General features: G+C 36.7%; 2 protein-coding genes across 3 annotated transcripts; one reads left to right on the top strand and one right to left on the bottom strand.

Annotated features, from left to right (window-relative positions):
- The first annotated feature begins 505 nt into the window (after positions 1 to 505).
- LOC130992782 (regulator of nonsense transcripts 1 homolog) lies at positions 506 to 12,994 on the top strand. The gene is made up of 29 exons (XM_057917536.1): positions 506 to 1,210; positions 1,409 to 1,660; positions 1,739 to 1,909; positions 2,024 to 2,074; positions 2,923 to 3,015; positions 3,100 to 3,195; positions 3,401 to 3,451; positions 3,534 to 3,652; positions 4,428 to 4,536; positions 5,009 to 5,131; positions 5,228 to 5,299; positions 5,697 to 5,768; positions 5,900 to 5,966; positions 6,876 to 7,018; positions 7,173 to 7,244; positions 7,311 to 7,439; positions 7,888 to 8,043; positions 8,407 to 8,520; positions 8,606 to 8,704; positions 8,777 to 8,854; positions 9,073 to 9,207; positions 9,436 to 9,510; positions 9,625 to 9,739; positions 9,855 to 10,228; positions 10,322 to 10,384; positions 10,469 to 10,540; positions 10,675 to 10,806; positions 12,003 to 12,122; positions 12,310 to 12,994. The coding sequence occupies exons 1-29, from the start codon at positions 683 to 685 to the stop codon at positions 12,439 to 12,441; spliced, it is 3,813 nt and encodes a 1,270-aa protein (XP_057773519.1). The 5' UTR covers positions 506 to 682; the 3' UTR covers positions 12,442 to 12,994.
- Positions 12,995 to 13,572: 578 nt separating this feature from the next.
- LOC130992783 (lon protease homolog 2, peroxisomal) lies at positions 13,573 to 25,903 on the bottom strand. 2 transcript variants are annotated; one of them, XM_057917537.1, is made up of 17 exons: positions 25,476 to 25,903; positions 25,253 to 25,368; positions 24,849 to 24,957; positions 24,590 to 24,759; positions 23,475 to 23,566; positions 23,153 to 23,332; positions 22,985 to 23,068; positions 21,796 to 21,923; positions 20,278 to 20,479; positions 19,993 to 20,199; positions 19,131 to 19,261; positions 18,174 to 18,387; positions 17,560 to 17,862; positions 17,199 to 17,393; positions 16,455 to 16,700; positions 14,133 to 14,234; positions 13,573 to 13,921 (listed from the first exon to the last, which is right to left on the bottom strand). In XM_057917537.1, exons 1-17 carry the CDS (start codon positions 25,580 to 25,582, stop codon positions 13,838 to 13,840), a joined length of 2,670 nt encoding a protein of 889 aa, XP_057773520.1. In that variant the 5' UTR covers positions 25,583 to 25,903; the 3' UTR covers positions 13,573 to 13,837. The 2 variants fall into 2 exon arrangements, with proteins under 2 accessions (XP_057773520.1, XP_057773521.1); XM_057917538.1 differs by lacking the exons at positions 25,253 to 25,368; positions 25,476 to 25,903 and having other exon boundaries at positions 24,590 to 24,784; positions 24,849 to 24,960.
- Between the last annotated feature and the right edge of the window lie 1,574 nt (positions 25,904 to 27,477).

Raw genomic sequence — 27,477 nt, forward strand, 5'->3', positions numbered from 1 at the left:
CTTCTTCCTAGCATGTTATATCTAAATTCTGAAATACTAAGAGGGTGTTTGGCTGAGCTTATAAGCTCCTCAAAACAACTTATAAGCTGTTTAAGAGCTTATAAGCTCCTTCAAAGTGTTTGGCAAAATAAGCTCCTCAACAGCTTATAAGCTCTCAAAATAAGCTCTAAGAGCTTATAAGCTCCCCAAAAAATAAGTTCCTCTACCCCAACTTATTTTTTTATAATCTCATATGCAACAATCTTTTTACAAATATTTTTCAACTATAATTTATTATTTTCATCATATATCATTTAAGTTCATTTTTCTTCAATTCTCTCTCTCTAAAAAAATATTTTCTCTCTTTAGCAAAAAAATTCTCTCTCTAGCTTATAAGCTCAATTATCCAAACACTTTGACAACTTATAAGCTCTTAAAAATGACATCTTATAAGCTCTTGAAACATCTTATAAGCTACAAGAGCTTATAAGCTCTTTAAAATAAGCTTAGCCAAACACCCTCTAATTTTCAGCAGAAACACAGCATCATCAAAATTCCCCAATCGCTCCCCACTCGCCGCGCTTAACCCCTTTCTCCCTCCCTGCGACCAAACCCTAACCCTAATCCCCCCTCAGATTTTTCCCCAATCCACCACAATTTCGTGATCTCCGCTCCCACCTCGTCGATTTCTCGGGCAAGAGGCATGGATTCGCAGCCCAGCAATCTGTACGAGACGGCGTCGCAGCCGGACACCGGCAACGACGCCTACACATTCCTCGAGTTCAACACTCAAGGCGAGGAGGACTTCGATTACCCCGAATTCCAAGAGCTATCGCAGCCTATTCGATCATCCACCGCCGTCTGGCCCACGCCGTCCGATTCTATCTCCGCCGCGGAGCTTCCCTCCTCTTCTGAAGCCTCCCACTCCACAGTCAAGCCCCGCGCTGCAAGTGCTGGCGCTCCCAACAATAATAGCACTAGTAACAGTAACAGCAAGGAGACCGGCGTGGTGGAGGCGTTGGCCGCGGGGATGAGCGGTCTAAATTTTGAAGACACTGGTGGTGACGACGAGTTGTTTGAGTATGGAAAGGGAGACTTTACTGAGCATGCTTGCAGGTATTGCGGGGTCACCAATCCGGCTTGCGTTGTGCGCTGCAATGTTCCGTCCTGTAGGAAATGGTTTTGTAATTCGCGAGGGAATACTTCTGGTTCGCACATTGTCAATCATTTGGTGAGTCATTCTGAAGATAAGTTGTCTGCTTGCGGATTCTGCATAAGTAAAATAATGGGCTTTTGCTTAGTGTTTTTTCCTAGTTGGCGGATGAGTTGGAAGTGCCTGTTAAACTCTTCTTCAATCTAATTTTTTTGAATCATGCTGTTTGAGAAGTAAATTGGACCAAGCTAATCGCTACTCTCTGATCCATTATAGGTCAGAGCAAAACATAAAGAAGTGTGTCTTCACAAAGACAGCCCGCTGGGGGAAACAATCCTAGAATGTTATAACTGTGGTTGTCGAAATGTGTTTCTTCTTGGATTCATATCTGCAAAGACAGAAAGTGTTGTTGTTCTGCTTTGTAGGGAGCCCTGTCTTAGTGTTAATGCGTTAAAGGACATGAACTGGGACTTGAGTCAATGGTGCCCACTTATTGATGATAGATGTTTCTTGCAATGGTTACTAAAGGTTAGGCATCCTCACATTCATTGTTCTTTACAGACTTTTTGTTCATATGGTTGGCTCCTTAAATTTGCTCCAAAATAGGTACCATCTGAACAAGAACAACTGAGGGCTCGACAAATTAGTGCCCAGCAGATAAATAAGATAGAAGAGCTTTGGAAGACAAATCCTGATGCTTCCTTGGAAGATCTTGAGAAGCCTGGTGTAGATGATGAGCCTCAACCTGTGGTTCCGAAGTATGAAGATGCTTATCAGGTTCTTGTTGTGAAATTTGGCGTTGTCTTAGTTAAATCGATTTGTGCGTCAGTGAAGTGAAATTTGTTTTCAGTAACCTTATCTAATTATATTGCTATAATATTTTCTCTCCAGTATCAAAATGTTTTCGCACCACTCATTAAGCTAGAAGCAGATTATGATAAGGTATGACTACCCTCTACTTTATGCTTTTACACTGCATCCAGAAACTCCATTAAAATAGTTACCCCTTAACGAATATATTTGAATTTTTTGTTCTTTTTGTGATCACACTTATCTATTACATTTGTATTGTTTTGGGTATTTAACATTTCTTAACTGACGGAGAGTTACTTGTTGGTATGTATCATCATTGCATTATGGGCGGGTTAGTAAGATTATCATTTTAGTAATTAAATCATTGTTTCTGAATTGTCCTAGATAGGAAGTATGGGCATTTAGATGTGGACTGGAAAAGTAATATCTAGAAAAACATGAGTCGGTGTGGGTGGCACGGGTTTTAAGAAATGTTAGATGAGTGTATTGTGAGTGGAGAAGGGGTTCCACTTTATATTGTTTTATGTCACTTTAACAAAAAGTAATGGTGGATCATTATGGTTTTTTTGTGAATAAGTGTGAAAAGTAGGGATAAAAAATAAAGGGATTGGGGTGGGTAGTGTTCAAAAATGGAAAGTGCATTTTTTTGGGAGACGGCCAAAAATGGCAAGATGTGCATGTTTTTCGGAGACAGGGGGAGTATTAGCTAATTGGTTTATGAGATTTTTGGTCACTTCACTATGTAGTTTGTTTTTTTTTTCTTTCTACAAAACTTGTTGCACTAGAGAATTTTAGCTAGAGTTCCTGCTAAATAGAAACAAAATAAACAAAACCATTGAGTTTTGAATGAATAATCAAACAAGCTTTGAACACGAAATAGAGGAAAACTTTATATTTAGGTTTGCCCTAGTTGGAATTCTAGATTAGCTGGTGCATACATGTTAAGAAGAGTTCTAACTGCCTCTCATGTTTGGCAGATGATGAAGGAGTCTCAAAGCAAAGACAATATAACAATTCGTTGGGATATTGGTCTTAATAAGAAGCGCATTGCTTATTTTGTGTTTCCTAAGGTAGCCTCTCATGCTGTTTATTGTGTACAATTTTCATGATAATTTTTGTAAGATGAAAAATGCATCTTTTTTTTTTTTTTGCAGGAAGATAATGAAATACGCCTTGTACCTGGTGATGAACTTCGACTCCGTTATTCAGGTGATGCAGCTCACCCCTCATGGCAATCTGTGGGTCATGTGGTATGGCATCTCATTCTGAACTACTCTAGCTTTCACATCTAGCAACGAGCTTTTGTGTTTGAGCTCACTAGTGTGTTTCCAAATTGTCATAGCCTGACATGAGGCACACTGAGTTCTAATTTTCGTTTGCTTTTGTTTAGTCTTTGATTTTATTGGAAGATTTGCCTATCCTTTGAATGAAAGTTGAAGTTTGTTTGTATCTCAGATAAAATTGACTGCACAAGAGGAAGTTGCTCTTGAACTTGGTGCTAGTCAGGTACGTTATAGCTCAATTGCTTTAGTTTATATATTATTATTATAACTATAAAATATGGAGATCTGAATCCATGTTCTAGCAGGGTGTTCCTGTTGATGTCAACCATGGTTTTAGTGTTGACTTTGTTTGGAAAAGCACAAGTTTTGATCGGATGCAGGGAGCTATGAAAACTTTTGCTGTTGATGAAACCAGTGTCAGTGGGTAAGTGGTAGCTTTCTTCTTGTGAGTGTATTTCAGTTGGTAGGAAACTGCATTCAATTGTCTATACCTTTCTAAGCACTACTCTAGGCAAAACTGTTATTATCATGCTAGAGGAAAGAAATACACCAGGTCCTCTTTTCTTGGAGATGGATGATTCATGTATACTGGAGATTGTTTTCCTACACCTTGGAAAATAAGCAGAGGTCTATAAATCAAATTAAGAGGGCTCTAACTTAATCTTATTCACCTTCTTTTATGTGTCTGGCACTGGGAAAATAAATTTTGATGCCCCCTGGATTTGATGCTTTCTGATATAAGGGGTTACCCAGAAAGCTCTCATAATGTGGCTGTCTTCACCAAATCATTTGTTGGATTTTTGGGTGTCAGATGATGCTATTTATTATGCCTCTGGTGTCTAATACAAGAATATCTCTGATAATTTGAAATCCACAGAAAAGAATTACTCACAAGTATGCAACCTTGACAGTGTAAAGAGCTAGGCCTAAAGTTCAGGCCCCATTATCTCCCTTCGGTTCCTAAGATAGAAAAATTTCCTTCAGGTCTTTCCTTACAGCACCCCTTAAGAATCTGTCCATGAGAAGCTAACAAATTCCACTGGATACATGCATTTACAAATTAGAATGGTAGTTCTGTAACAATGTCATACCTTACGGGAGTCATCTTAGTTTACTCTCTTAGGCATACAGTGAACGCACTTTCTTGATCTTTGGTTATACTTTTTTCATCTTTAACCGATATTGCTGCATGCATGCAGATATATCTATCATCATCTGCTTGGCCATGAAGTTGAAATGCAGATGGTTCGTAATACGTTGCCTCGAAGATTTGGTGCGCCTGGACTTCCAGAACTTAATGCATCTCAAGTATGGTCTTGTGCTCTTCCATGTTATTTTTAATCAGGATTGGCTCTTGTTTTAGATATTTTTCCTCATGCTTATTGAAGGTCTGAAACTGCAGTACCTATTAAGTTTCTGCTTTAAATAAAGGGATACCTGAATCACAATGTTGAGCGATTGAAGGTCTCCAAGTTATTATAATAATAATAATAATAATAATAATAATAATAATAATAATATGGTTCCTCTTATAAGCTATGTTAGGTAAATAGTGTTTGCTATCTTTACAAATTTAACTATCTCACATAAGCAATGTTATAGCTATACATGGAAAAGTTGGCACCATAAAAATTGAATGTCATTGTGTTTGAAGTGGTGGCATGATCAAACTATGTGGAGGTTTTCCTAAATTGATGTTTTAGTGGTGCAGATTGAGCTGTGCTTATTTTCCCTCTTTTTTTTTTTCCAGTAAATGTAATACACTTGCCAATTGTTGTAGGTTTTCGCTGTCAAAAGTGTCCTACAGAAGCCTATAAGTCTCATCCAAGGTCCACCTGGAACGGGTAAAACTGTGACATCTGCTGCAATTGTGTATCATATGGCCAAACAAGGCCAGGGACAGGTTATGCTACTTTGCAGCTTGTGCTTTTTGGAGAAGATACATCTGCTTTCTTTATAGTGTTTTTTCATGTTTGCTATTGTTTTGTTTCCCATGTAGGTTTTGGTCTGTGCTCCTAGTAACGTTGCTGTTGATCAGCTAGCTGAAAAGATAAGCGCAACTGGTTTAAAGGTTTGAATTGCTAGTCTAAATTGTTATTTCAGTCAAATGTCTGTGTGTGGGTATGATGTATCACCTTAAATTACTTATTTACTCCTCAAATTCTGATCCCAAGAAACGTAATGTGGAGGTTAGGTGAAATCTGATTGATGCATGGTACTCATGGTACCTCGTATCGTTCTTGTTAACTGGTTAGCATGTTTGCTGGCTGATGTATCCTTGTTGCAGTGTCCCCCTGCCTTCGCATGATCCTCGGACATGCTAAAAGAGGGCAAAAAGGGAATAAAGAGAGAGATTGGGAGTGTTAAAATAGATCTAATGGCTTCCTTTACCTTGCAATTTTGAGATTTATGTCCTTCTCTTGGCACATTATTTAGTAATCTGGCTTTATTTTTCTTTTAATGATAAGGTTGTCAGACTTTGTGCAAAGTCAAGGGAAGCTGTTAGTTCTCCTGTTGAGCATTTGACCTTGCACTATCAGGTTTGTTTCATTTTGGAATTGTATTTTATATTTTTGCTGTTTTCAAGATGAAGTTTTTATTATGTTTTTGCCAATGCCATGTCCTGCGCATATGAAGGTGTTTGGGCTTATCCATTTCTTTCGACACACAGGTTAGACATCTGGATACATCTGAAAAAAGTGAACTTCACAAGTTACAACAACTGAAAGATGAACAAGGTGTGTTACTTTTGTTGTCCTTATTTGTCCCTTTCCATTTTTCTTTGTTTTGAGTGTGTTTGGGTGATGGAAATTGGATTCTATAAGGTATGTTTCTGTGTTCAGTTAGGCATTAGCCTTCTTGATTGGTTTTTATATTAAGTACAAATGAGGGAATGTCTGATATGTTTGAGATCAATTGGATTAAGTTTGGTTACTGATGCAGTTAGTGAGGTTTCTGTCACAAGGTTCCGGATGGAAAAAATTGCTAATACATTCTCCTTTCACGATCAACTAAAGGTGTAGGCTGGCTCATATTTGTGCATGCTTAGCTATTACATCCATAGATTTTGACTCTGAATTATTTTGCAATTTTTTCTTTGTGTTTTATATGCTCTTTCTTTGGGAGGAAGATGGAATGGATGGAGGTTCTGAATTTTCAAGTGACTGCTGCATTATTCTTAATGTGTTCCCTGATATAGTTGCCTAACACACTTAGCAAATTTTCCAAGTTTTTGGCTGGAAGTGGTTAATAAATATGGATGAAACTGTGAGGCGAATATGGTACCGTGCTCACCATCTGTGCTGTATGGAACCATCAAAGGAAATTGTTTTTAATTTGGACGAACATATTCACATATTCTTATATTTGTCTTTTTTAAAGAACAAATAATTATAGTGGGCATGACAAAATGAGATCAAGCCAAATAGATTACTCAGTTCAAAGATGCCTCCTTAGTTCCTTTTCCCTGCACTCTTTTAGAAGATAACTATGTTTCCTCTGAAACGGCCACTGCATGGATCATTGGTTTACTGAACTCTTTGTTTCCATAATCAGTTTTGTACAAAAATGCTTGCTTTAAAGTTCTCCCTTTTATCATTATGAATGTTTTAAATTAGTTTTGTTCATGTAAATTTCATACTTTGCAGGAGAATTATCCAGCAGTGATGAGAAAAAATATAAAGCCCTCAAACGATCAACTGAGAGGGAGATATCTCAGAGTGCTGATGTTATCTGCTGTACATGTGTGGGGGCTGGGGATCCTCGCTTAGCAAATTTTAGATTCCGCCAGGTACTGCACTGTTACAAAGTCGAATGTTTCTCTTGATATCTATTGGTGGAGTTTTTTCTTTTCCTTTTCTTAATTTGGGGGGGGGGGTATCTGTTATTCAGTTTATTATCTTCACGTTGGGTTTTGCAATGCTAATTTTGAAAACCCCTTTTAGGTTCTTATTGATGAATCCACTCAAGCAACAGAACCTGAGTGTCTTATTCCGTTGGTTCTTGGAGCAAAACAGGTAAATGGAGTTCACTTTACTTTATACTTGGCTATATGGCTTTATTTTGTAACAAGATTGTTGCAGGTTGTTCTTGTGGGAGATCACTGCCAGCTTGGTCCTGTTATTATGTGCAAGAAAGCTGCACGGGCTGGTCTGGCCCAATCTCTGTTTGAACGGCTTGTGATGCTTGGTGTGAAACCAATTAGATTGCAGGTGATTTTATGATCCTGATTTTCTTTGCAACTGTCAAGAAGCATGTTTCTGCTTGATTACCAAGTTTCTCCTGTTAATTGGGGGAAGACATTAGCTTGTCTGCTCGCTGTAATTTTAATCTTCTTTATCCATATTCCTTCTCTGTTCCTTCCTTATGCACTCCTCACTCAGTATATTGGATGTGGATGTACCTGCTCTGTGTTTATGTTGATGTTGTTTTCTTTGCTGTATAAACTTTGGTACATACTCATGTTCTGAATTGAGGAGGTGGGTTGTGGGGTGCACACATCAAGTAGCGGCTATGTCTGCATTTGCATTGTTGATGCTTGATAAGCATTGGATGAAGTATTTCCCTTTAAGATAACATTCTCTGATTTCAGTTGTGATGTGCTTATATTTGTATTTTCATATTGCTCCTTTCTGCTAAATATACGATTTTCCTTTCCAGGTTCAATATAGGATGCACCCTGCTCTTTCCGAGTTTCCATCTAACAGCTTTTATGAAGGTACCCTTCAAAATGGAGTTACAATAAATGAAAGGCAATCACCTGGCATTGATTTCCCTTGGCCAGTACCAAACCGTCCCATGTTCTTTTATGTCCAGGTATAGCAGATTGGTATTTGTGATGTGTTTTTGTCTCACTTAAGGCATATACATCTCGTGAATGTTTTGGAAGGTTTCGAGTGAGAGTGCTCGTTTTTGCCAAAAGAATCTTGTTGGATCTTGATATTGTTATTGCTGGAACAAAGGGAATACAGTTTTACCTGCCTTAATTTTTGAAAGATCTTTTGCATGCTATATGACATACCTTTTTATTTTTATGAAGCATTACCAAGATAGATTGAATCAGAGATACCCTTTTATATATTATCTATTTTGGGGTGTTGGGTTGATATACATCCCTGTTTGCATTTCACTTGCATCTTAGTTTCTGAAAGAATGTTCCTTTAATGTTTACTTGTATAGATGGGACAAGAGGAGATCAGTGCTAGTGGTACATCATATCTTAATAGGACTGAGGCTGCAAATGTTGAGAAAATTGTAACCACATTTTTGAAGAGCGGTGTTGTTCCTAGTCAGGTGTGCTGAAGCTTATCTATTTCTTGGATGTGCTGCTCAGACTGTTCAGTTTGTAAAATGATTGTTACGTGTTGGCCTTTGGCAGATTGGTGTTATAACACCCTATGAAGGCCAAAGAGCATATATTGTCAATTACATGTCGCGAAATGGTGCTCTGCGTCAGCAACTATACAAAGAAATTGAGGTAAAATGTGATATCAAATAACTGTATTCTGGAACCTACCCAAGATCGACGCTGATGATATTTTGCTATCAGGTAGCAAGCGTAGACTCATTCCAGGGTAGGGAAAAAGACTACATTATTTTGTCGTGCGTGAGGAGTAATGAGCATCAGGTGGGTTTTAACTGTGGATTTTATTAATATGCATTATTATCAGGGTTATTTCAATGGGCTATATGGATGGGATTGTTTAATTACATTGATTTTTTTGGCTGGGTTAGATTTTAGGGTGGCTGAAGGCCTGTGTATGATTGTTAAGTTGTTTCTCTGTATGTGAATAGTTTCATGATGATTTATCTCAGCCAGTTTAATCTCATTCTATGTATGTTCAGGGCATTGGTTTCCTCAATGATCCGCGGCGGCTTAATGTTGCCCTTACACGTGCTCGTTATGGTATTGTCATATTGGGAAATCCTAAAGTTCTAAGCAAGCAGCCACTGTGGAATGGCTTGTTAACACACTATAAGGTAACTGCTTGCATTGTATTTTACTCTTTGTTATCCTATAGAAACTTGTTTTAGTCGAATGAAGTCATTGATTGACAAGACATGAACACCCCTTCAGACTGGCTTTTATTTGATTAGTTTTCTGGGCTTTTCAATGTTTGCAACTGTTATCCTTTGTAAAAAATATTTTTAGGCTCATTTCTGTGGCAATACTTCATATATGTAACTTCTGGAATTTTGATTCATCAGGAACATGAGTGCTTGGTTGAAGGACCTTTGAATAATTTGAAGCAGAGTATGGTTCAATTTCAGAAACCGAAAAAGGTATCTATTGGATGTGTCATGGATGATGTTTCAAAAATCAACGCTTTTCCCTATCTTTTGTTGTTTGTTTCTTTTGAGGCACTTTGACATGGATAATGTGGTTAATCTGCGCAGATATACAATGAACGAAGACTTTTCTATGGTGGTGGAGCAGGTCTTGTTCCCAATGATACTTTTGGATCTGTTGCCTCCAGCCAAAATACTGATAGGAGGGGTCCTCGCTCTAGGGGTATGTTACTTACTTTAGGGGTTAGAGGCCAACTCTTTATTTTTGCCTTTTATAATTATAACTCCTGAAAATAGTTGTTCCAACCTGGAGAGTAAGTGATGTTTTCTTCAAGCAGGTCCTTACATGCCTCCTGCCCCACCCAACGGTACCCATAAACCCGGTGTTCACCCTTCTGGTTATGCAATGCCTCGGGTACCCATGCCTCCATACCATGGAGGACCTCCATCACAACCATATGCCATCCCTACTCGTAGTGCTGTACATGGACCTGTTGGAGCTGTTCCTCAAATTCCACAGCCAGGCAGCCGAGGATTTGGTGTTGGCCGTGGGAATTCCAGTGCTCCCATTGGTAGTCATCTTTCACACCAGCAAGGTGGACAAGCTCCTATTGGAAGCCTTGCATCAAACTTCAATTTTCCGCCTATGGATAATGCTAGTAGCCAGCCAACTGTAGCTGGACCATTGTCCCAGCCGGGTTATGTTTCTAATGTATGTATCTTTAGATGTTCAATGATTTTTTCTCTAGTTGTAATCTCTGCTTGTTCTATTTAGAGCCTGAGATATTCTGTTTGTGGAATTCAGGTGACAGGTCAAGGACCAAACCAAACATACAGGGATGGATTTTCCATGGGTGGCATGTCTCAAGTAATTTATTCAGCATCAACATTGTTGATTGATTTCTACATGTCCAGGCAATTTCTTTGTGCTTATCATTTATGTATTCTGCAGGACTTCTTGAGTGACGATTTTAAAAGTCAGGGATCACATATCCCTTACAATGTTGCTGAGTTCTCCACTCAGGTACTTAAATATCTTTATGTTTTTCTTGATCAGTATATATGTCTTGTAATCTTCCGTTTTACTATAAGATGGAATTTCCTAGCGATCTGTATGACTATTTAACCGTAATTCACTCATTCTATTTAACTTTGTAGGCTTCTCAGAGTGGGTATGCTGTTGACTATGTTACACAGGGGGGCCAAGGTGGATTTCCTGGGAGCTTTCTAAACCAGAATTCTCAAGCTGGATATGCTCGTTTTGCCCCAGGGAATGATTACATGTCTCAGGTTTGAATATGATTCTTTTTCCCTTTTGGCCTACTAGCGTAGTTGTGTTGAAGGTTGCTCTCCGTTTTCTTCTCCATAACTAGATTGGTGCATTGTCATAACTGAAGATTTATTCTTCCTTGTGGATAATTTAAGATAATAGTTTAGAGTTGCTTGGTGGGACTCAAATCACAGAGAATCTTACAAGGCCTTTTTTGTTTAAGATGTTGCTAGAGAATGGCTTTGTGTGCTTGCTTTTCTTGGGAAGTGGGAACTTTTCATCCCTTTGTATTACATCTCATCTATTTTCTTATAGAAAAGGATATTGAGGAAATTGGCTAATTCAGGAGAAATAAAATTGAGATTCTTTTGGTTTGTTTGGATTCCTCTTAGATGATTGTTGAATGAGAAGAATATCTAACTTTTTGAATGAGACTAATCACTAATGGTGTTACTGAAGATTTTGAGTTGACTACAGTCCTTTGTCTCTTTCCTTTATACCATTTTTCAAGGCCAAGAGGCATTAATATTTTAGTCTTTGACCATTGAACGAAGGCTAGGAAATTAATCTGATTGATTGGTAGCTGATAATTTAATGGGACTGATATTCGGAATGGTAAAACTTGGATGATATGAATCATATGAAAAAGTTTATTTGCATTCAGAACCTGTGGGTGAAAGGGGCTCTTTTCTTATTGGCCATTGTGTCAGTTTTAAGTAACCTAATTATTACCAATATGTACTGTTTGGAGATTTGGCTCACATTCATATATTAAGACATGTTTTGGAAGGGGCTCTTTTCTTATTGGCCATTGTGTCAGTTTTGTTTGTTTTATTTTTTTATTTTCTCACCCCTTTTCCTGTCAATAGTTTAAAAAGCATATAAAACTAAGTTTTCATTTTAAATAAATTCCATTGGGTAAAAGTTGTTCATTGTTCACTTTTATGCCAATAGACATTGTAGACAAGTGACAAGTATTGGACTGAAATCATAGTTGCTTTGGGTGTTAATGGCCTTTTACCTTCATGATATGGTTGTGACTGTTCACAGTGTAATTTTGTTTACAATTTATATTCTCAAGGTCTGAAACTTACCTCAAACTTTAATCCAATCATCCACTTGATGAATTTTTCCTTAGACCACTTGGTTGTCCATCAAGTAATCAAATAGTTGTACGTTTTCTTTCATTTGACATCGAACGCCTTGATTTGTTCAGGAGTACATGGCCCATGGTTCACAAGGATTATTTACGCAGGCACAATTCAGTGATCAATCTCAAGAGGATGCCTCTCAAAACCATTTTGGCGTGGCCAATGCCAACCCTCTTCAGTCACAGGTATTTTCATTTCTTCTTGAGTTATATTGGAATTTATGGGACGAACCTTAATTCTCACCGTTAATAATTTTAGCCTTATTTTCTCTTTGATTGCTTAAAGCTCTTAATCAGACCTCTTTCCTGTGCTGACCCTTCATATACACCTGGAGTTGGCTTGTTAATAATAGTCTTGCTTGTTTGTTTGCAGCTGAATCCCCTTTATTCACAACCATTTGCACACTACAATTCACAGCCACTAAATGTACAGAACTCTCAGCCGCAGCCATCGTCCCAACAGGGTCAAGGATCCCAGAATCACAAGCTTCACTACAATGGTTGATGGCTGTTTGGATGTTGGAATCTTTTGTTTTCGCATTCAGATATCTGGTTTGCGGTGTCGTGTGTGGCTATATTATGTGCCTTAAAGATGCTTTTAGTGTTTGACGAAGATGTCAGGTAGATTGATGACACAATCCTTGGAGGATGATTCTGAAACAACTGGATCAGATTTAGTTTTGACCATGACCGACTCGAGGTAACCACTGGCCTTCACAACTGGAGCTTAGAAGAAAGGTAACCCCAATGACCTAGGCAGTATGGACGCCAGCAGATAGTCCGGGAAGCAGAATCAGTGACTTCCAGTAAGTCGCCTCATCGCACTAAAGCAGCTCCTGCTATGATTTTTACAGCACGGCTGATAATTAATTCTCATCTCAATCTCTCCCGACATGTAATTAGCTATTAGATACATATATAAATGTTGATGAATATTTAATATCCTAAGTTTGGGTGGGTGCTGTCCTATTTGTAGACTTACGTGGTAGATGAATTTTACCATTCAGATTGGTACCGTGTTCACCAGAAAGTTCCAAAAGTCAGCAAAATTTAAGATTTTTGGTGTGCTGGATAGTATTTTTGTTTTCTTGTTTAGTATGTGGCATGGTTGGGAAGATGTAATGCTTTATGCTTTTATTATGATAAAGTGTTCAATCAAATGCTTCAATATGGAAATGGGTAAAATATTATAACAAAATTGTCATGATTAATGTTGTTGGTTGATGATATTCAAGCGTTGGAATTTTTTATATCTATAACGAAATGATAAAATGATGTTTTGCACTAGATTTTCAAGAAAAATTATGCCAACACACGTCTGGCTGATTACTTTTAATTTTAAATTTCAAATCATGTAGATATCAATGGGTGATTAGAATGGATTGTTGATTTTTGAAGATTTTGCTATTATGATTTGAGATTTGTTTATTCTTGATTAGGATATGATGCCAATTCTTAAACTTCGATTAATTTGGACTTTATACATGTTGGCTAGCTCCGTTTCATCGTATTTCTCGAAACCAACCAACACTGAAATGTATTAAAAATCCCATCATATATTGATGTGAGTTCACTTTATTCAACAACACTATTATTATAACTCACATATGTAGCGTGAGTTGAAGTTAATCTGGAGTTGCAGAATGATGTAAGTTAATAACATATTATCCATAGCATTAAGTATAATACATTGACCACTATTGAGTAAGTGATGCACTTGTATAGAGAAAAGGAAAGCCCTCAACGTTTTCGTAAACACAACTTGCTAAATACAAGATGGATTTCCAGTGGTAAACGTTATCATCATCTCCTAAAAATCCTTTTAACTTACCAACACGTCCAGTCATACACACGGCCTTCGTGGTCAGAGGAGAATCGAGGCTTTCGAAATGCAAGGAATGTCATAATTTGGAATATTTTTTCAACGGACAACCACCCTCAAAAGCATGGTCCAACACGTCCTCCATCCGCTTTGCAAGTAATATCTATTTCAAAAAATATCAAACATCAAACTTCAGATGTTACTCTGAATCTAACAATGGTAAGAACATTAACCAATATATTCCATGTAGATCTTACTCTTTAACTTTGACCTCATCATGATGCTAATAAATATATAATATGTGAGGACTTTCGGATAAGTGGAGTCTGCAAAGCGAATAAGAAATAAACAAACATGACAGTGGTCAAATTTACCTCCAGACCCGATAGCACAGCTGCTGGCACCTCCGCTAAGTCTTTCAAGTTCCTCTCTGGAAGAATAACTCTCTTGATTCCGTACCGATGTGCTGCTAGAACCTGCATATATTTCCAATGAAGGAAATGAAATAAAATATCGTACAAGCTAAAGATAGTGTTGCAGCCTCAAATAATTCGAAAAGAAAAATAAGAAAGCTCATATGTTACTACATTGTTTGCACCCTTTTGTGTAATACATACAACATTTAGATCTTGCATTTTGATATAAATCATAGCTGACTTGATACGAAGTCAACAGTTGCGCTGTAAGTTGACTTAATTTCAATTCTAATTATCTGATTTCTTATGACTCTGTTGAGTAAATTTTAAATTCTACAATTTAGTTAAGGCTAAATTATTCAAAATAACCGAAACTATTGACTTACCTCAAAACAATTCCTATAGTACTATCAATAATATCCCACTACTACCTAAAACTTCAAATTTTTATCCTAATCTAACCTTTGCCTATTTTTCACTAAAGGAACCTTTAATTTCTACACATTGCAAAGACCGTTGACGTGGCATCTACGTGCAAAAGGAAACCTTTGCATGGTCAAAAGAAATTAAAAGTTCCGTTAGTGAACAATAGACCAGAGGTTGGATTAGGGTAAAACTTTGAAAGAATGGGTGTTATTGAGATATTATTGATAGTATAGGATATTGTTCTCACAAAAATATAATTGATAGTATAGTATACTTTTTTGGTTATTTTGGATAACATAGCCTTTATCTAAATTAGGTTATTCCCATTTTACCCAGTAGTTAAATCCAATTTTGTAGCATAATCTGTTACGAGTAACTACTTCCTATAAATCTCGAGCGCATTCTTTAAGAAGACACACCGAATCACTTTTCTAAAATTAAGTGAATTGTTTTCTGTCATCTCAACTATAGCAATTTTTAACTTCAGTATTCAAGTTTTTTGCAGTTGCCATCTCGAGCCACTGCCTGTGTACGATATTAAGGGAAAATTCTGTGCAAATGAGGGGATATTCTTCGAATAGTCATCCAGAAGTGGCTATAGATGCAACTTACAGAAACCAAAATACTTAATGTAGCAATCAATGAAAGAAAAATGTAAAGTTTGCATAGTTCAGGTGGAACAATTTATCCTAAACAAGTTATACTAAAAAATGTTATTAAGTCGCCAATTTAATTCACCAGCGTGCTTTCTAAAATATGATTTCCATCTCTCATTATCTAAGGAACAGGGTAGAAAGAAAGATGATTGGTATGGGGAAAGAGATAGTTCACCATCTTGACGAAAAGAACAATAAAAGAGTGGGGAATAACTATCCTTCACTGTTCATTTACTAATTAAGAGAATCTAGTTTCATCATCTTCTTGGCCATTCAAAATTTACCTTTCTCAGAATGGTTTGTTACTTTTCAATAAGGTTATAGTTAAAGTTCCCACCATGATGTCAGCAGACCCGCAAGCACATGTATGTTTTTTTTCAGTAAACAAGGGGATCTAGCTTCACTGTTCATCTCTGAGTCAATTAACATAATTAAGACAATCTACCTTCATCACCTTCTTGGCATTCAAAAATTTTACTTTACTTATAATTGTCTGCCATTTTTCAATAAAGTTAGAATTGAAAGTTCCAATTATGATGTCAGTGGACTGGCAAAGCACATATATATATTTTTTAATACAAATCACTCCACATTAAGAATGACATAATGGGACTGTCACCAACCACCATCAAAAGTAAGAAAGAATAGTTCTCTATTGAGGGAAGCACAGCTCAAAACCTTGGACTTTCTTCAAGTTTGACAAATCAAAATCCTCCATATTGGTGCAAAAATGAAGAATCAAGATTCACAACGAAGTTCATAATATACACATGTCCATGTGAACGTGCTCTTTATAACTGCTTAAATGGATACACAGACCCCCTTGCCCCAGGTTGTTTAGATTAAGAAATATGCTCCCCTGCTCTATTTCCATGTTGGTGCAGGAATGAAGAATCAAGAATCATAATGAAGATCTCAAATATACTAGGTCAATCCAATGCAAACATGCTCTTTATAGATGAGCTTTATCTGGGGTTAATGGATACGCTAGGTTTCACTAACATAATCCTACCCAACTGAAATGGATAAAGGTTCCTTACTGCCCCAAGTCATTCAGATTATGAAAAATTAGGTCATTCATTGCCATTGTGACTATAATTGAGTCCAAGAATTGCTTCAGTTGATAATACTATTATGCAAAATAGTTCCACAAAAAGAGAACTAGGAAATGACCTTGCCAGAAAAGTAGCAAACGTACCTTATCCTTGACACCACCAACAGGTAAGACTAAACCTCTCAAAGTCATCTCCCCAGTCATTGCTGTATCAGCCCTAACTCTTCTATGACTGAAAAGTGAAACCAGTGATGTAACAAGAGTTACACCAGCTGATGGACCATCCTTTGGTACAGCTCCAGCAGGAAAGTGTATATGAATATCTCTGCCTTCAAGGAGATTGCTTTCTTCAGCGGTAACCAATTTAAGCTCCGTTGCTCTTGCTCTAACCTATATATGACGAGAGAAGCACAATAATTGCCAAATAAGACTTGACCTGAAGAATACAACCTTATTTCCACAGAAAATGAAAATGTACAATGCATCAACTACACATTGTCATTTGGTTATAATCAGATCCAAGGGTAATTCATTTTGATTCTATATTAAAAGTTCTCTACAGCTATAATTATAAGCAAGTGCTTGTTTATTGTAACATCTCTAGCTTCGACAGACACTATTATTTTAGGTTAGTGGCATGGATGTTCATGATCATACATAAAAGTTTGACCATCAACAAACTCCTGAAGGTGGCCATTAGAGAACTTTGCACTTGGTTCTGAAGATTGAATAGGAAGAAATGAGACCAGAGTTTTTTGGTGGAAGTTATAAATCTTGCAGGTACCAGGGAAATCATTACCATTTTAAATAAATATATTCAAGGCAGATAAGATACTTTCACAGGTCCATGATATTGCATGTGCAATTGAAGAGAGTAGAGATGATTACCCATGTCATTGCAATTTGTGCTGATTCCTTAATAACATCCCCAAGTTGGCCTGTGAGATGCAATTCGCCTTTCCCAACCATTGCAGTAGCCTCGACAAACTGAACCTCTCCTCCAAAGGCTGTCCATACTAGTCCAACAGATACTCCAGGGGTTGCAACTCGATCAGCAGTTTCTCTATCATCATATCTTGGGGGCTTCATGAATAGAGAATCATATCACTTCTTTAGTAATAGTATATTACAAAGAAAAGACAAGACCAAGAATACTGCGAATGAAATCAAGCTGAACGAACAACGTTTGACTAAGTAATTTTCCAACTTACTAACTCAAACAAATGATTGAGAAAAAATTACTACTTACTCCAAGAACTTTCTCCAACATAGCTTCATCCACAATGAAGGGTGAGGTCACCCTGAATGTATTTGATATTTCATGCTTGTTTACACCCATTGGAATCACTTCCATTTCCACTTCAGCCTCACCAACTAGTCTACCATCTAGCAACGGTGAAGCTAGTCGCTGGACATCTTTGCTAAGTGGCACGGCATGATCTTGTTCAGCGACTCTGACAGCTGCAGCACGAGCTAAAGCAGCCAAGTTTCTCTCTAGGTTACGCACACCAGCTTCTCTTGTATACCGCTGAATAACAAGTTGTACCATCGCCTATAATAAAACCAAGAAAGCCAGTGTGACTTAAGATCCATGAATTTCTGGGTGACATTTAGTTAATTGACCAGAGATGGCTAAGAACTTATGCATAACAGCTATAGCCCCGTCGAACTAGAAAAGGAGACCATCACCTTAGCATGAGAGGATTTATAATCTTTAAAGTTCCAACTTCAAGTAAACCCGGATGCTAGTCCAATCATCTCCCCACAAATCAACTTAATACCATCTAAAACATGATATTGATGCCTATAGCTAGTTGCATTTGTGTAAAGTTCATGAAAAGGAATTGCATAGAACTTCCATACCTCAGGGACTTGAAGGAAATCAAAACTCAAGCCGTGCTGATCGAGAACTCGTGGAATTAAATGCTGCATTGCAATCTTAAGTTTCTCTTCAGGTGTATATCCTGGCAGCTCAATGACTTCCATCCTGTCCAGAAGTGGTGGAGGAATAGGCTGTATTCTATTCGCAGTAGCCACAAAAACTACCTTCGACAGGTCAAATGGTACATTCAAATAGCTAAAAACTTTGATCAAGGATAACAAAAGTACTAAGATCTTCATAAGATTCTCAGAAAATAAACATATATATATACATATATATATATAGGGAAGGGCTACGGTATAAACACTTCTTAACATATAAAATACGAACTATCTAAAATGTATGAATTCTGTGTAGAACGCGTATGAATTTGCTGTGTAAATGTATGAATTGAGAAAAATTAATTTTTTGCTACCTATGGGATTCGAACTCGGAACCATGAATTCATCCAACATGGTGATGAATCAACCGTAGATCTTGATGATCTAACGGCTGAAAATAGTTCCTATTTTATATTCTAAAATGTTTTTTTATTTTAGCCCACGACTAAAATAAGTACACTTCTTAAGATATAAATAAGAACTATTTTCAGCCCTTAGATCATCAAGATCTACGGTTGATTCATCATCCGTTGATTCATCATCCTGTTGGATGAACAATTGGAGATAGCTTTTTTTCATCTCCAGGAGACCAACAAATCACTATATGGCAAAGATTCTGCTCAATATCTGTTTACTTCACTTCCTCACCACAAACCTTCCTCAATAGTTATAAATAAAAAATAAAAATAAAAAAACAAGAAACCTAGACGATGTGTTGTGCTATGCAATGATAAGATCACACACTTGCCCATGTCGTATTTATGGGAATATAAGTGCAGGTGCTTATTGGCTCTACATTGTCGCAGATTTGACCAAAAATTGACAGTGGCAGGATACTGATCATTAAAACTTTTGTTCTGTTCAGGATCAAGGACCTCAAGCAGCGCCGAAGCTGGATCACCCCGGACATCAGAGCCTGTTTTGTCAATCTCATCCAGCAACATAACTGGATTGCACACGCCTACCCTCTAGAAAATTCAAAGAAATCTTCAGTTCACCTCTGGGAAAAACATTAACACTCAATAATATCCAAATGTAATTCATGAATGTCTAGAACCACAAGCTTTAATTCATAACGTGGTCAGGGAATGAAGATTTTCTGTTTTGAAGCAAGCATAGGGAGTCCTATCATATCATATGTAGAATATGTCAAGAAAAGAATATTAAATGTATTCAATATATTCAAGAAACTAAATTGAGGATTCATGCCAAACCACAACTGTAGATTCATTATATGGGGAATGGTATGGAACAAGTAAGGTGTCAACTGATCTTGTAGTTGTCTATTATAGAGAAAGTTGAGGCCAAGAAGAAAATGTTGGTTCTGGTCTTGTCCAAGTTTGCTAGGAAACTATTAATGTTTCATTGGAAGGTGGATTCAACATTCTTTAAGAAGATAAAGTCATTCCCTGCAAAAAGGATCCCCGTTCTTTCACTTATGACTTATCATTGAATAGTAGAAAAAAGAGGGGGGAAGAGCATTCAGAAATAGTTACATCTTTTACTTATATTGTTCACTGATTCATTTTTTTATCTTTTCATCACTAATATGTCGTGGGGGGCAAAGAAGTATGCAACCACTAATCTACTAAAATGATTCATAAATATGCAGTCAAACTACAGTTAAAGCCAATAGATCAATAATAGAAAGGAACTTTTCTCAACAAACATATGCAACTTTTCTGAGAGATCATCACACCTTTAGTCCATCAATAAGACGACCAGGCATGCTCCCTATATATGTACGCCTATGCCCTCTAATGTCAGCCTCATCTTTAACACCACCTAGGGATATGCGGACAAATTTTCTGCCCAAGGCCGCTGCAATTGATGAAGCTAAAGATGTCTTTCCAACACCTGGTGGACCAACAAAACACAATACCGGACCTCTCGCGTCTGGTTTAAGCTGCACGACAATTTGCAGCATGATCATTTTGATAACAAATTCTAAGGAAATTACAAAAATGGGTAATTAGGGGCCAACCTTGCGAACAGCTAAATATTCAATTATCCGCTGTTTCACCTTCTCTAGACCATAGTGTTCAATGTCAAGACACTCCTTTGCAGCCTTTAAGTCCAATTCCCGCTCTTCACTGGCTTTCTGCCAAGGTAGGTCTGCAAGAAGTTCCAGGTATACACGGGAGCTATTATACCCAGGTTGCTGAGGCTGCATTTTTTTCAGTCTCCTGATATAAGAATATAATTTGAAATGAAAATGAAACTCTTTCTTAAAATTCAGAACAATGTAATCATGAGAAAAATCTATTTATTTTTATGATGACGATCATGATTAACATAACACTACATAATAATATTATGGTTAACATTCACTTATGGCCCAACCTTTTCCCGTATAGTGACATTTTGGCCTGATCTTCGAAAAATTACAAATATGGCCCGATCTTTACTCTGTTATTACACTTATGGCCAGTTAGTGTAACGTCGTTGACAGAAACTTGACGACAACTGACAGAAGTCGTGTTGGGTCTACTTGAAAAAAGGATTAATTATCACTTATAGCCCGACCTTTAATACACTATACACTTATGGCCCGTCAGTGAGATTGAAGATGATATTATAGTTTTTTACATTGTAGTATTGTTAAAAATTAATTCTGTTGATTAGCTATGCATGCGAAATTTGTTTGATCCATTAGCAATACAATAAAATATTGTTTGTATAGAGGTAACTAACTGCAAACTATACAGGGACTTATGCTGTAATATGGCTGTATAATATTTAAGTATTTATTTTTTTCATTTGTATCAAAGTAGTATTTCTCATAGTGTAATTCTTTCAATCAATTTATGTAAATAAAATAAATGGAAATATATACTTAAGAAAGTATGACAATATGATCACCAGTGGCTGTAATAGATATAAATATTATTGTGTCATTAAAAATTATAAGCAAAATTAATTTTAATGACCTCAATTAACAATTGCGAATATATTCTTTTACTAATATTTACTCTTCTAGAAAATATATGGTTACTATATCAAGAGTAAAATTGTTAGTGTTTCAATAAATGGAAACATAATTAACAATTGAAGACATCTTATATTTACTCATGCCATATTTGTAATTTTTCGAAGGTCATGCCAAAATGTTACTATACAGGCGAAGGTCGGGCCATGATTGTATATTTAACCCATAATATTATGTGAGTAAAGCAAATCACAGTCTGAATTAAAAGGCCAGACTAGAATCAGAAGGAAATATGTCAGGTATATTACCAACAAGGAATCTATGATATCGCACATAAAGCTAGACCCACTAGCTCAAACCCAATATAAGGCAATACTTGATAGTGAATTTGTCTCAGACAGCTGTCAGGTGAGAAAGATTCAAAAACTCCCTTTCAAGGGACTCAACAATAATGTAACTACCACTCAGGATTCATCCAAAGTGGACAAATCATGCACACGAAGATAAGTCACAGTCTTATAAGCATATAAACAATAGAAATCCCTCAATTAAGTATTCTACCTAATGTTATACCTTAGTTCTCTCTGAGCATGTTTCCAGATATTTGCAGGCATTGAAGCATCTTGCATCTTCCTCTCCAGAGCAGCCACATCATCCTCCTCATCATCATTATCACCAAGTTCTTCCTTTATAGCCCTCATCTGGCACATGTTCCAAAAAGCATCAAGCATATACATGACATATAAGGTAGTGAAAATTAAAAACAACTTTCCCTAAGATCCAGAAATCAAATAAGTGGCTTTATCCCATACAAATATTGAAAAAGACAACAGTTCATATAAAGATGAGGGCTTTAGCCCTTTAACTCTTATCCAAGTTGGAAAAAGACAACAGTTCATATACAGAATTATTCTTTTTATGATATAAAGAAATTTTAAAAATGAAGCAATGAGTGAGATGATGATTGCACCCATTTTTCTTTATTAATTGCAACAAATTGGTAATACACATACTCCTTGTCTTTTTGGGTTGGGAGGTGGAGGGAAGAAGCCAAAAAGTTCATATTATACATCATAAGCTAAACGCAAACAGGAAGTGTGGATGAGTCATGAAAAGATTACAAGAAAAGTAGGATACTTTATTAAATTAATTTTTATTAAAAAGAGAAAAAAAATTTCCGAGCAGAACAAAAAAGAGTAAATTATATTTTATGGCCTGATCTTTGGATTGAGTTGCAAAAATTGCTTGACCTTTAAATATGCAAAAAATATCCTGATCTTTTAGCAAAGTTGCAAATACGGCACAGATTAAAAAACTGGGAACCGGAAATATGAGCTAGGCAAAGTCCTGCATGAATTTTCACTTTTATTTTATTAAATAAGGCATATTCCACCTATCAAAATGGCTTTTTTTTTTTTTTTTTATCATTGATTGAAAATATTAAATGAAATATACGAAAAGATTAATTCTCTCCATCTTCTTCTTCCTCCCCAATCCCCAACCCTAATTTTACATAAAACCCCTTCTTCCGAAAATCTCAAAGTCCTTTAGAAAGGCAAAATTCATATTTTCACAAGAATCCTCAATCCACAATTCACCACCCAAACCACCCATTTCTCTGCAATATTTTCTGAATCCAAAATGCAAACAATTTTCAGAAAGCCAAATTCATTTCTCCACAATCAATTTTGAGGCCATCTACTCATTCGCAAGGTACTTAACCTTTACCCCCCAACACACAAACACAAATGAAATTGCGAACCTGCTGACGGAGGAGAAACTCTTTCTGTGACTTTGACAATTGTCCCTCAACCTTTTGTGTAATCTTCTCTGCTACACGAATCGACTGCTTATAGCAAGCCAAAGAAAAAGAATGGCTCATATTTGCAGGTTCGTCAAATTTTTAAAACCCATTAGAGAATCCACATACCTGTAAATGCCTATCAACCAATTCTGTTGCTTTAGAAAGCCTCACTTTCACATCAACAGAATCTAGCATGGATAGCTGCTCTTCAAAGCTAATTTCAAAACTTGCGACAAAAATATCAGCCAGTTTGTGCACAGGAACTGTCTCAAGGAGAACTTTAGTCCTCCCTCCTGTTTTTTGTTTCTAGATATAGAAATTAATCAAATTAGAGAACTGGTAATTCTTTTTGGAACTGAGAGTCATTGAAATGTACGTCTAGTTTCAGGTAGTTCATGATTTCCTTGGAATCAAATAACCAGACTGTAAAATCAAAGTCAAATGATACCTGCTCAAGCACAGAAATAAGCTCCATAGCTGTGGCCTTAAATTGTCTGGACAATGCTATGAAATCTGGCTCTTGTTCCACTTGATCCATCTCTAGTAATGTGATAAGGATATTTTGAATCAGCACCTTTATAAAACTAGATCTATACAGGTGATGTCTATTTTTCAACCTTGATGACACCAATAAAAGTTTAAGTTGGCTTTCCAAGATCACATATGTAGTATATGAGAAAAATCGCTTTTTAAGGCAAGATGATGCATCACACATAATTCTATGAATGGATTGTTACAGCTTCTCTATGAAAACGCCATATTAATGGGTTGGCTTAGCATTTAGAATTTTTTTTTTTCCATTTAATCCTCTGCATATGAATCCTCATTGGTTGTTTAAGGAAAGTTGGTTGAATTCTGTTTGAAATGTTCGACGAATCATTTTCTTGATTCCCTCTTCTATGCAAATGATCCAGTGATGTTATATTAGGGCTTTCTTTCAGAGGCTAGGGAACTGATCAAACTTAAAAATAGGTTAAGACTTTGGAGAAGAATATCAGGGGATCATTCAGTTCAACATTCAATAGGGTACTAATGCTACGAGTTTGTGGTGCCAAAGGTTAGCAAAACAACAAGTTAGAGGGATAATCTGGTTACTCATTTCAGCACATCCAAAAAACAAAGCCTAATGTAGCATAGTTAACCAGATGATGTTTACAATTTCTTTCCCCTCTCTGCCTGCAGTTGTTAATAGAGAAATCAGGTCTCTCAACTCTTCTGGGAAAGCACAACACAATAGATTAATTCGGGGGGCTTGTACATTTTTGTGAATGGAAGAATGCAAGACCTCCCATTTGCGAACAGATTAACCTAAGACACAGCAAAAAGAAGCTAAAGTAATTCATACAACTTTGCTTCTTCTACGTTCATTTCAATGAGAAACTACAAATTGCCGGTTTCTGTGCACAATTACACAAAAGTCAGGAGAGCACGGATGCTGTAGTTTAAGGTTAGCTTTACCTTGAGGATTAAACACTCCTTTGTGCAGGCCACACGCTCATCATGTATAAAGTAAGAATGCAGATTTTCTTGTCATCAATATTTGTGCCTTTGAGTTATGCTTACCGAGTTTAGTCATATCCAGGGAAGTGATCCGGGCAGTGTAATATGTTCCTCTTGTACTCAGCTCCTGAACACTGAATCTACACAACCCTTCAAGAACAACAATGTAGGTGACCCTTCCACTAGGTTTCTCTACTCCTCTTGACAGATGTAAAGCTCGAGCAGCAACTCCCCTGGAAATCAAAAACAGAAATACCACTGACCAACAAAATTTAGCAATTTTAAAATGCAACAAGCTTCAGCTTCAGCAATATCGATATACCTGTTATGCCAGTGGATAACTTCTTGTTGATTCTTAGCTCCATGCTTGTGGGATTCAGATATTTCATCTTGGGTTTTCGAGCCTCGTTCTCCTAAATTAGTTCCTATGCCTGAAAATACAGTTCCACAATAGCTCAAATCATATCATCAAAATCATGACACTGCTAGTACTGCCACTAAGATTACTTCTTAGCACGTTTTCATCCCGTCTAAAGATTTCCATTAAAACCCAATTGGGAACAAACTCGATTACAGATGAGACTTTATCTGCTGGACCAGGTATAACAATCACTCTCTATCAAACAGAAAGGTGGTGGACTTCACACACAGACATCACCTAAGTGAAGAAAATCCAATCAAGCTCAAAAAACAAGCTTTTTCCGACTCAGAAAGCGCAATAATCACCTGGAGACGGCAGGGAGCCGGCTGTTGAAGACTCGGCCGCAACATCACGGACCGGCAGGATTCCGATCAGTCCTTTCTCCTCCCTCTGCCACAATTCCTGTTCCACCAACTTCACACTAGCACCAAAACAACCATCCACAACAACATAAATATCTCAACCAAATTCCAGAAACAGATAAACAGCTCATCAACAATAAATTCAACATAAACTAATTGCAAGAACCTGCTGGATGAAGTGCATCGAATACGAATAATCGCACCAGGCAGCAGCACTTTGTTCCGGAACGGAAGTATAGCGAGGCGGCCGGGCAGCTCCACCGATTCCGCCATATTTCCAACTATCAAACGTAATTTATATAATTTCTATGAATAATTAATCAGAAAAAAACACGTCAGGAACAATGAATTTGTTGTGAAGTGTGTATGTAGTGTGATTCGAGGATAGAAAGAGGAAAAAACCAGGAGGCTGAAAGATGAGAAAACGAAAAAATCTGAAAAACGGAGATAAAGAAGAGAAAATTGGTGGATTTATGAGGTTAGGCAATAATGATCATAGCAATAGACATAGACCCGAACTATAAAGTCACGACAGACAATGAATATATATAGAGACATATACTCTCTCTCTACATTTTCTCTCTCATTGTGAACAATGTTTTTATAATTTATTTTAGGCTGAATTGATTTTCTACTTTCTAATTCTTTGTTTTTTTTACAGAAGTTCTACTTTTTGATTCTTAGTGGCTACTTATCCAACTTACGAAAATAGTACTCCCTCCGTCCCGCGAAGCGTGACTCACTTTCTTTTTTGGGTTGTCCCACGAAGCTTGACCTATTTCTAAAAATAACAAAAAAATTATTCTTTATTCATCTTTTCACTTTTTCACCTACTACACTTAACACACAAAATACCAATTTCTTAATTCTCATGCCTAAAAGAAATGGGTCACGCTTCATGGGACGGAGGGAGTAGTAATTTATATTTCAGCCTAATCATAGAAAGTATAATAAAAATATTCAAACTTTTGATTTAAAATAGTGTTAAATATCAAATACTTCATTTGTCCCGTTATTTTTTAAAATTGTAAGGATGATAGTTAATAGAATTATTTTTAAAAATAAATTAAAAATATTTGATTTATTTTTTGAGACGAAAGGTAAATCACTTTTTTAATATGTGTGAACAAGAAGCCAGGCCGAAAATCCCGACTTCCAACCCGAATCAATACCAGACTCAACACAAAAATTAGCCAAAGCGTGAGCCTCTCCGTTGGCACATCTATGAACGTGGCGGAACTCTAACACCACAGTCTCTCTAGCACGTTGGAAAGCTTCCCAAAGCTCATCACTCAATGATTCAGAGCCTTTATAGTGTCATGAATAACGTGGATAACGAGCAAAGAATCAGTAAACATCACCACCGGTCCAAAATCCTCCTCATAGCATAAACCAATAGTAATGAGGAGGGCATGAAGTTCACCCATAAGAATCGTTTATGCGCGGGTAATCAGCTTACACCCAGTAGCAACTATATATAGTCCCCGGATGATCTCTCCCGCGCCTGGTCTATTTTCAGGAACGGAGACGTCCACGTCCACCCTTAATAGGCCCGGCTTCGGAGGGATCCAACGAGAACTCCCCTAAGGTGGAAGCAGGTGTTGGTTAATAAGCAGCTTCGCTTTAGCATCTTGAAATTTGGACAGCATCAATTCACTTGCCACAAAATCAAACTAAAAATATTTTTAGCAGGAAGATGTTTCATAGACGAGGGAGTATATACTTACATACATTCAAACTTCAAGTCATCAATCATAAGGTGTCAAAATAGCTTTATGCAAACACGTCATTTAAATATTTTTATAAAATGATTATAGATAAGTAGTTTTTCATAGTCATTATGAATTAGACGAGTCATTTGGAAAATAAACTTTAAATAATGTTTATAATTTTAAAAATTATGATGTTTTTATTAATCTTCTATTTTAAAATTGTAAAAGTATTGCTTAGTCTTATTGTCACTTCATGGATAGTGTAACACCCCAATTTTCATAAAACTTTTCCATTTAAAATCTTGAAAAATTAATAGTTAAAATAAAATTTCTTGGCTAACAAAATTTAAACTAATTAAAATCAACTTGCCAAAACTAAAGTAGTAACATAAAATAAAGTGATAAACTAAAAAGTAACATGTTCAACTTAAATTCCTATACAAATACTAAATCTCT

Source organism: Salvia miltiorrhiza, chromosome 7 (genome assembly GCF_028751815.1).
Source record: "Salvia miltiorrhiza cultivar Shanhuang (shh) chromosome 7, IMPLAD_Smil_shh, whole genome shotgun sequence".
Lineage (NCBI taxonomy): Eukaryota > Viridiplantae > Streptophyta > Magnoliopsida > Lamiales > Lamiaceae > Salvia > Salvia miltiorrhiza.

Bases quoted from the DNA above. Each gene is read 5' to 3' on its own strand.
- LOC130992782 (XM_057917536.1), top strand. From the start codon at position 683: ATGGATTCGCAGCCCAGCAATCTGTACGAGACGGCGTCGCAGCCGGAC. The intron at 1,661-1,738 runs GTTAGGCATCCT...GCTCCAAAATAG, and splicing joins TCTTGCAATGGTTACTAAAG to GTACCATCTGAACAAGAACA. The intron at 5,967-6,875 runs GTGTGTTACTTT...CATACTTTGCAG, and splicing joins ACAACTGAAAGATGAACAAG to GAGAATTATCCAGCAGTGAT.
- LOC130992783 (XM_057917537.1), bottom strand. From the start codon at position 25,582: ATGGCGGAATCGGTGGAGCTGCCCGGCCGCCTCGCTATACTTCCGTTC. The intron at 25,369-25,475 runs GTTCTTGCAATT...TTTTGGTGCTAG, and splicing joins CGATGCACTTCATCCAGCAG to TGTGAAGTTGGTGGAACAGG. The intron at 23,567-24,589 runs GTAAGCATAACT...TCACATTACTAG, and splicing joins CCTGGATATGACTAAACTCG to AGATGGATCAAGTGGAACAA.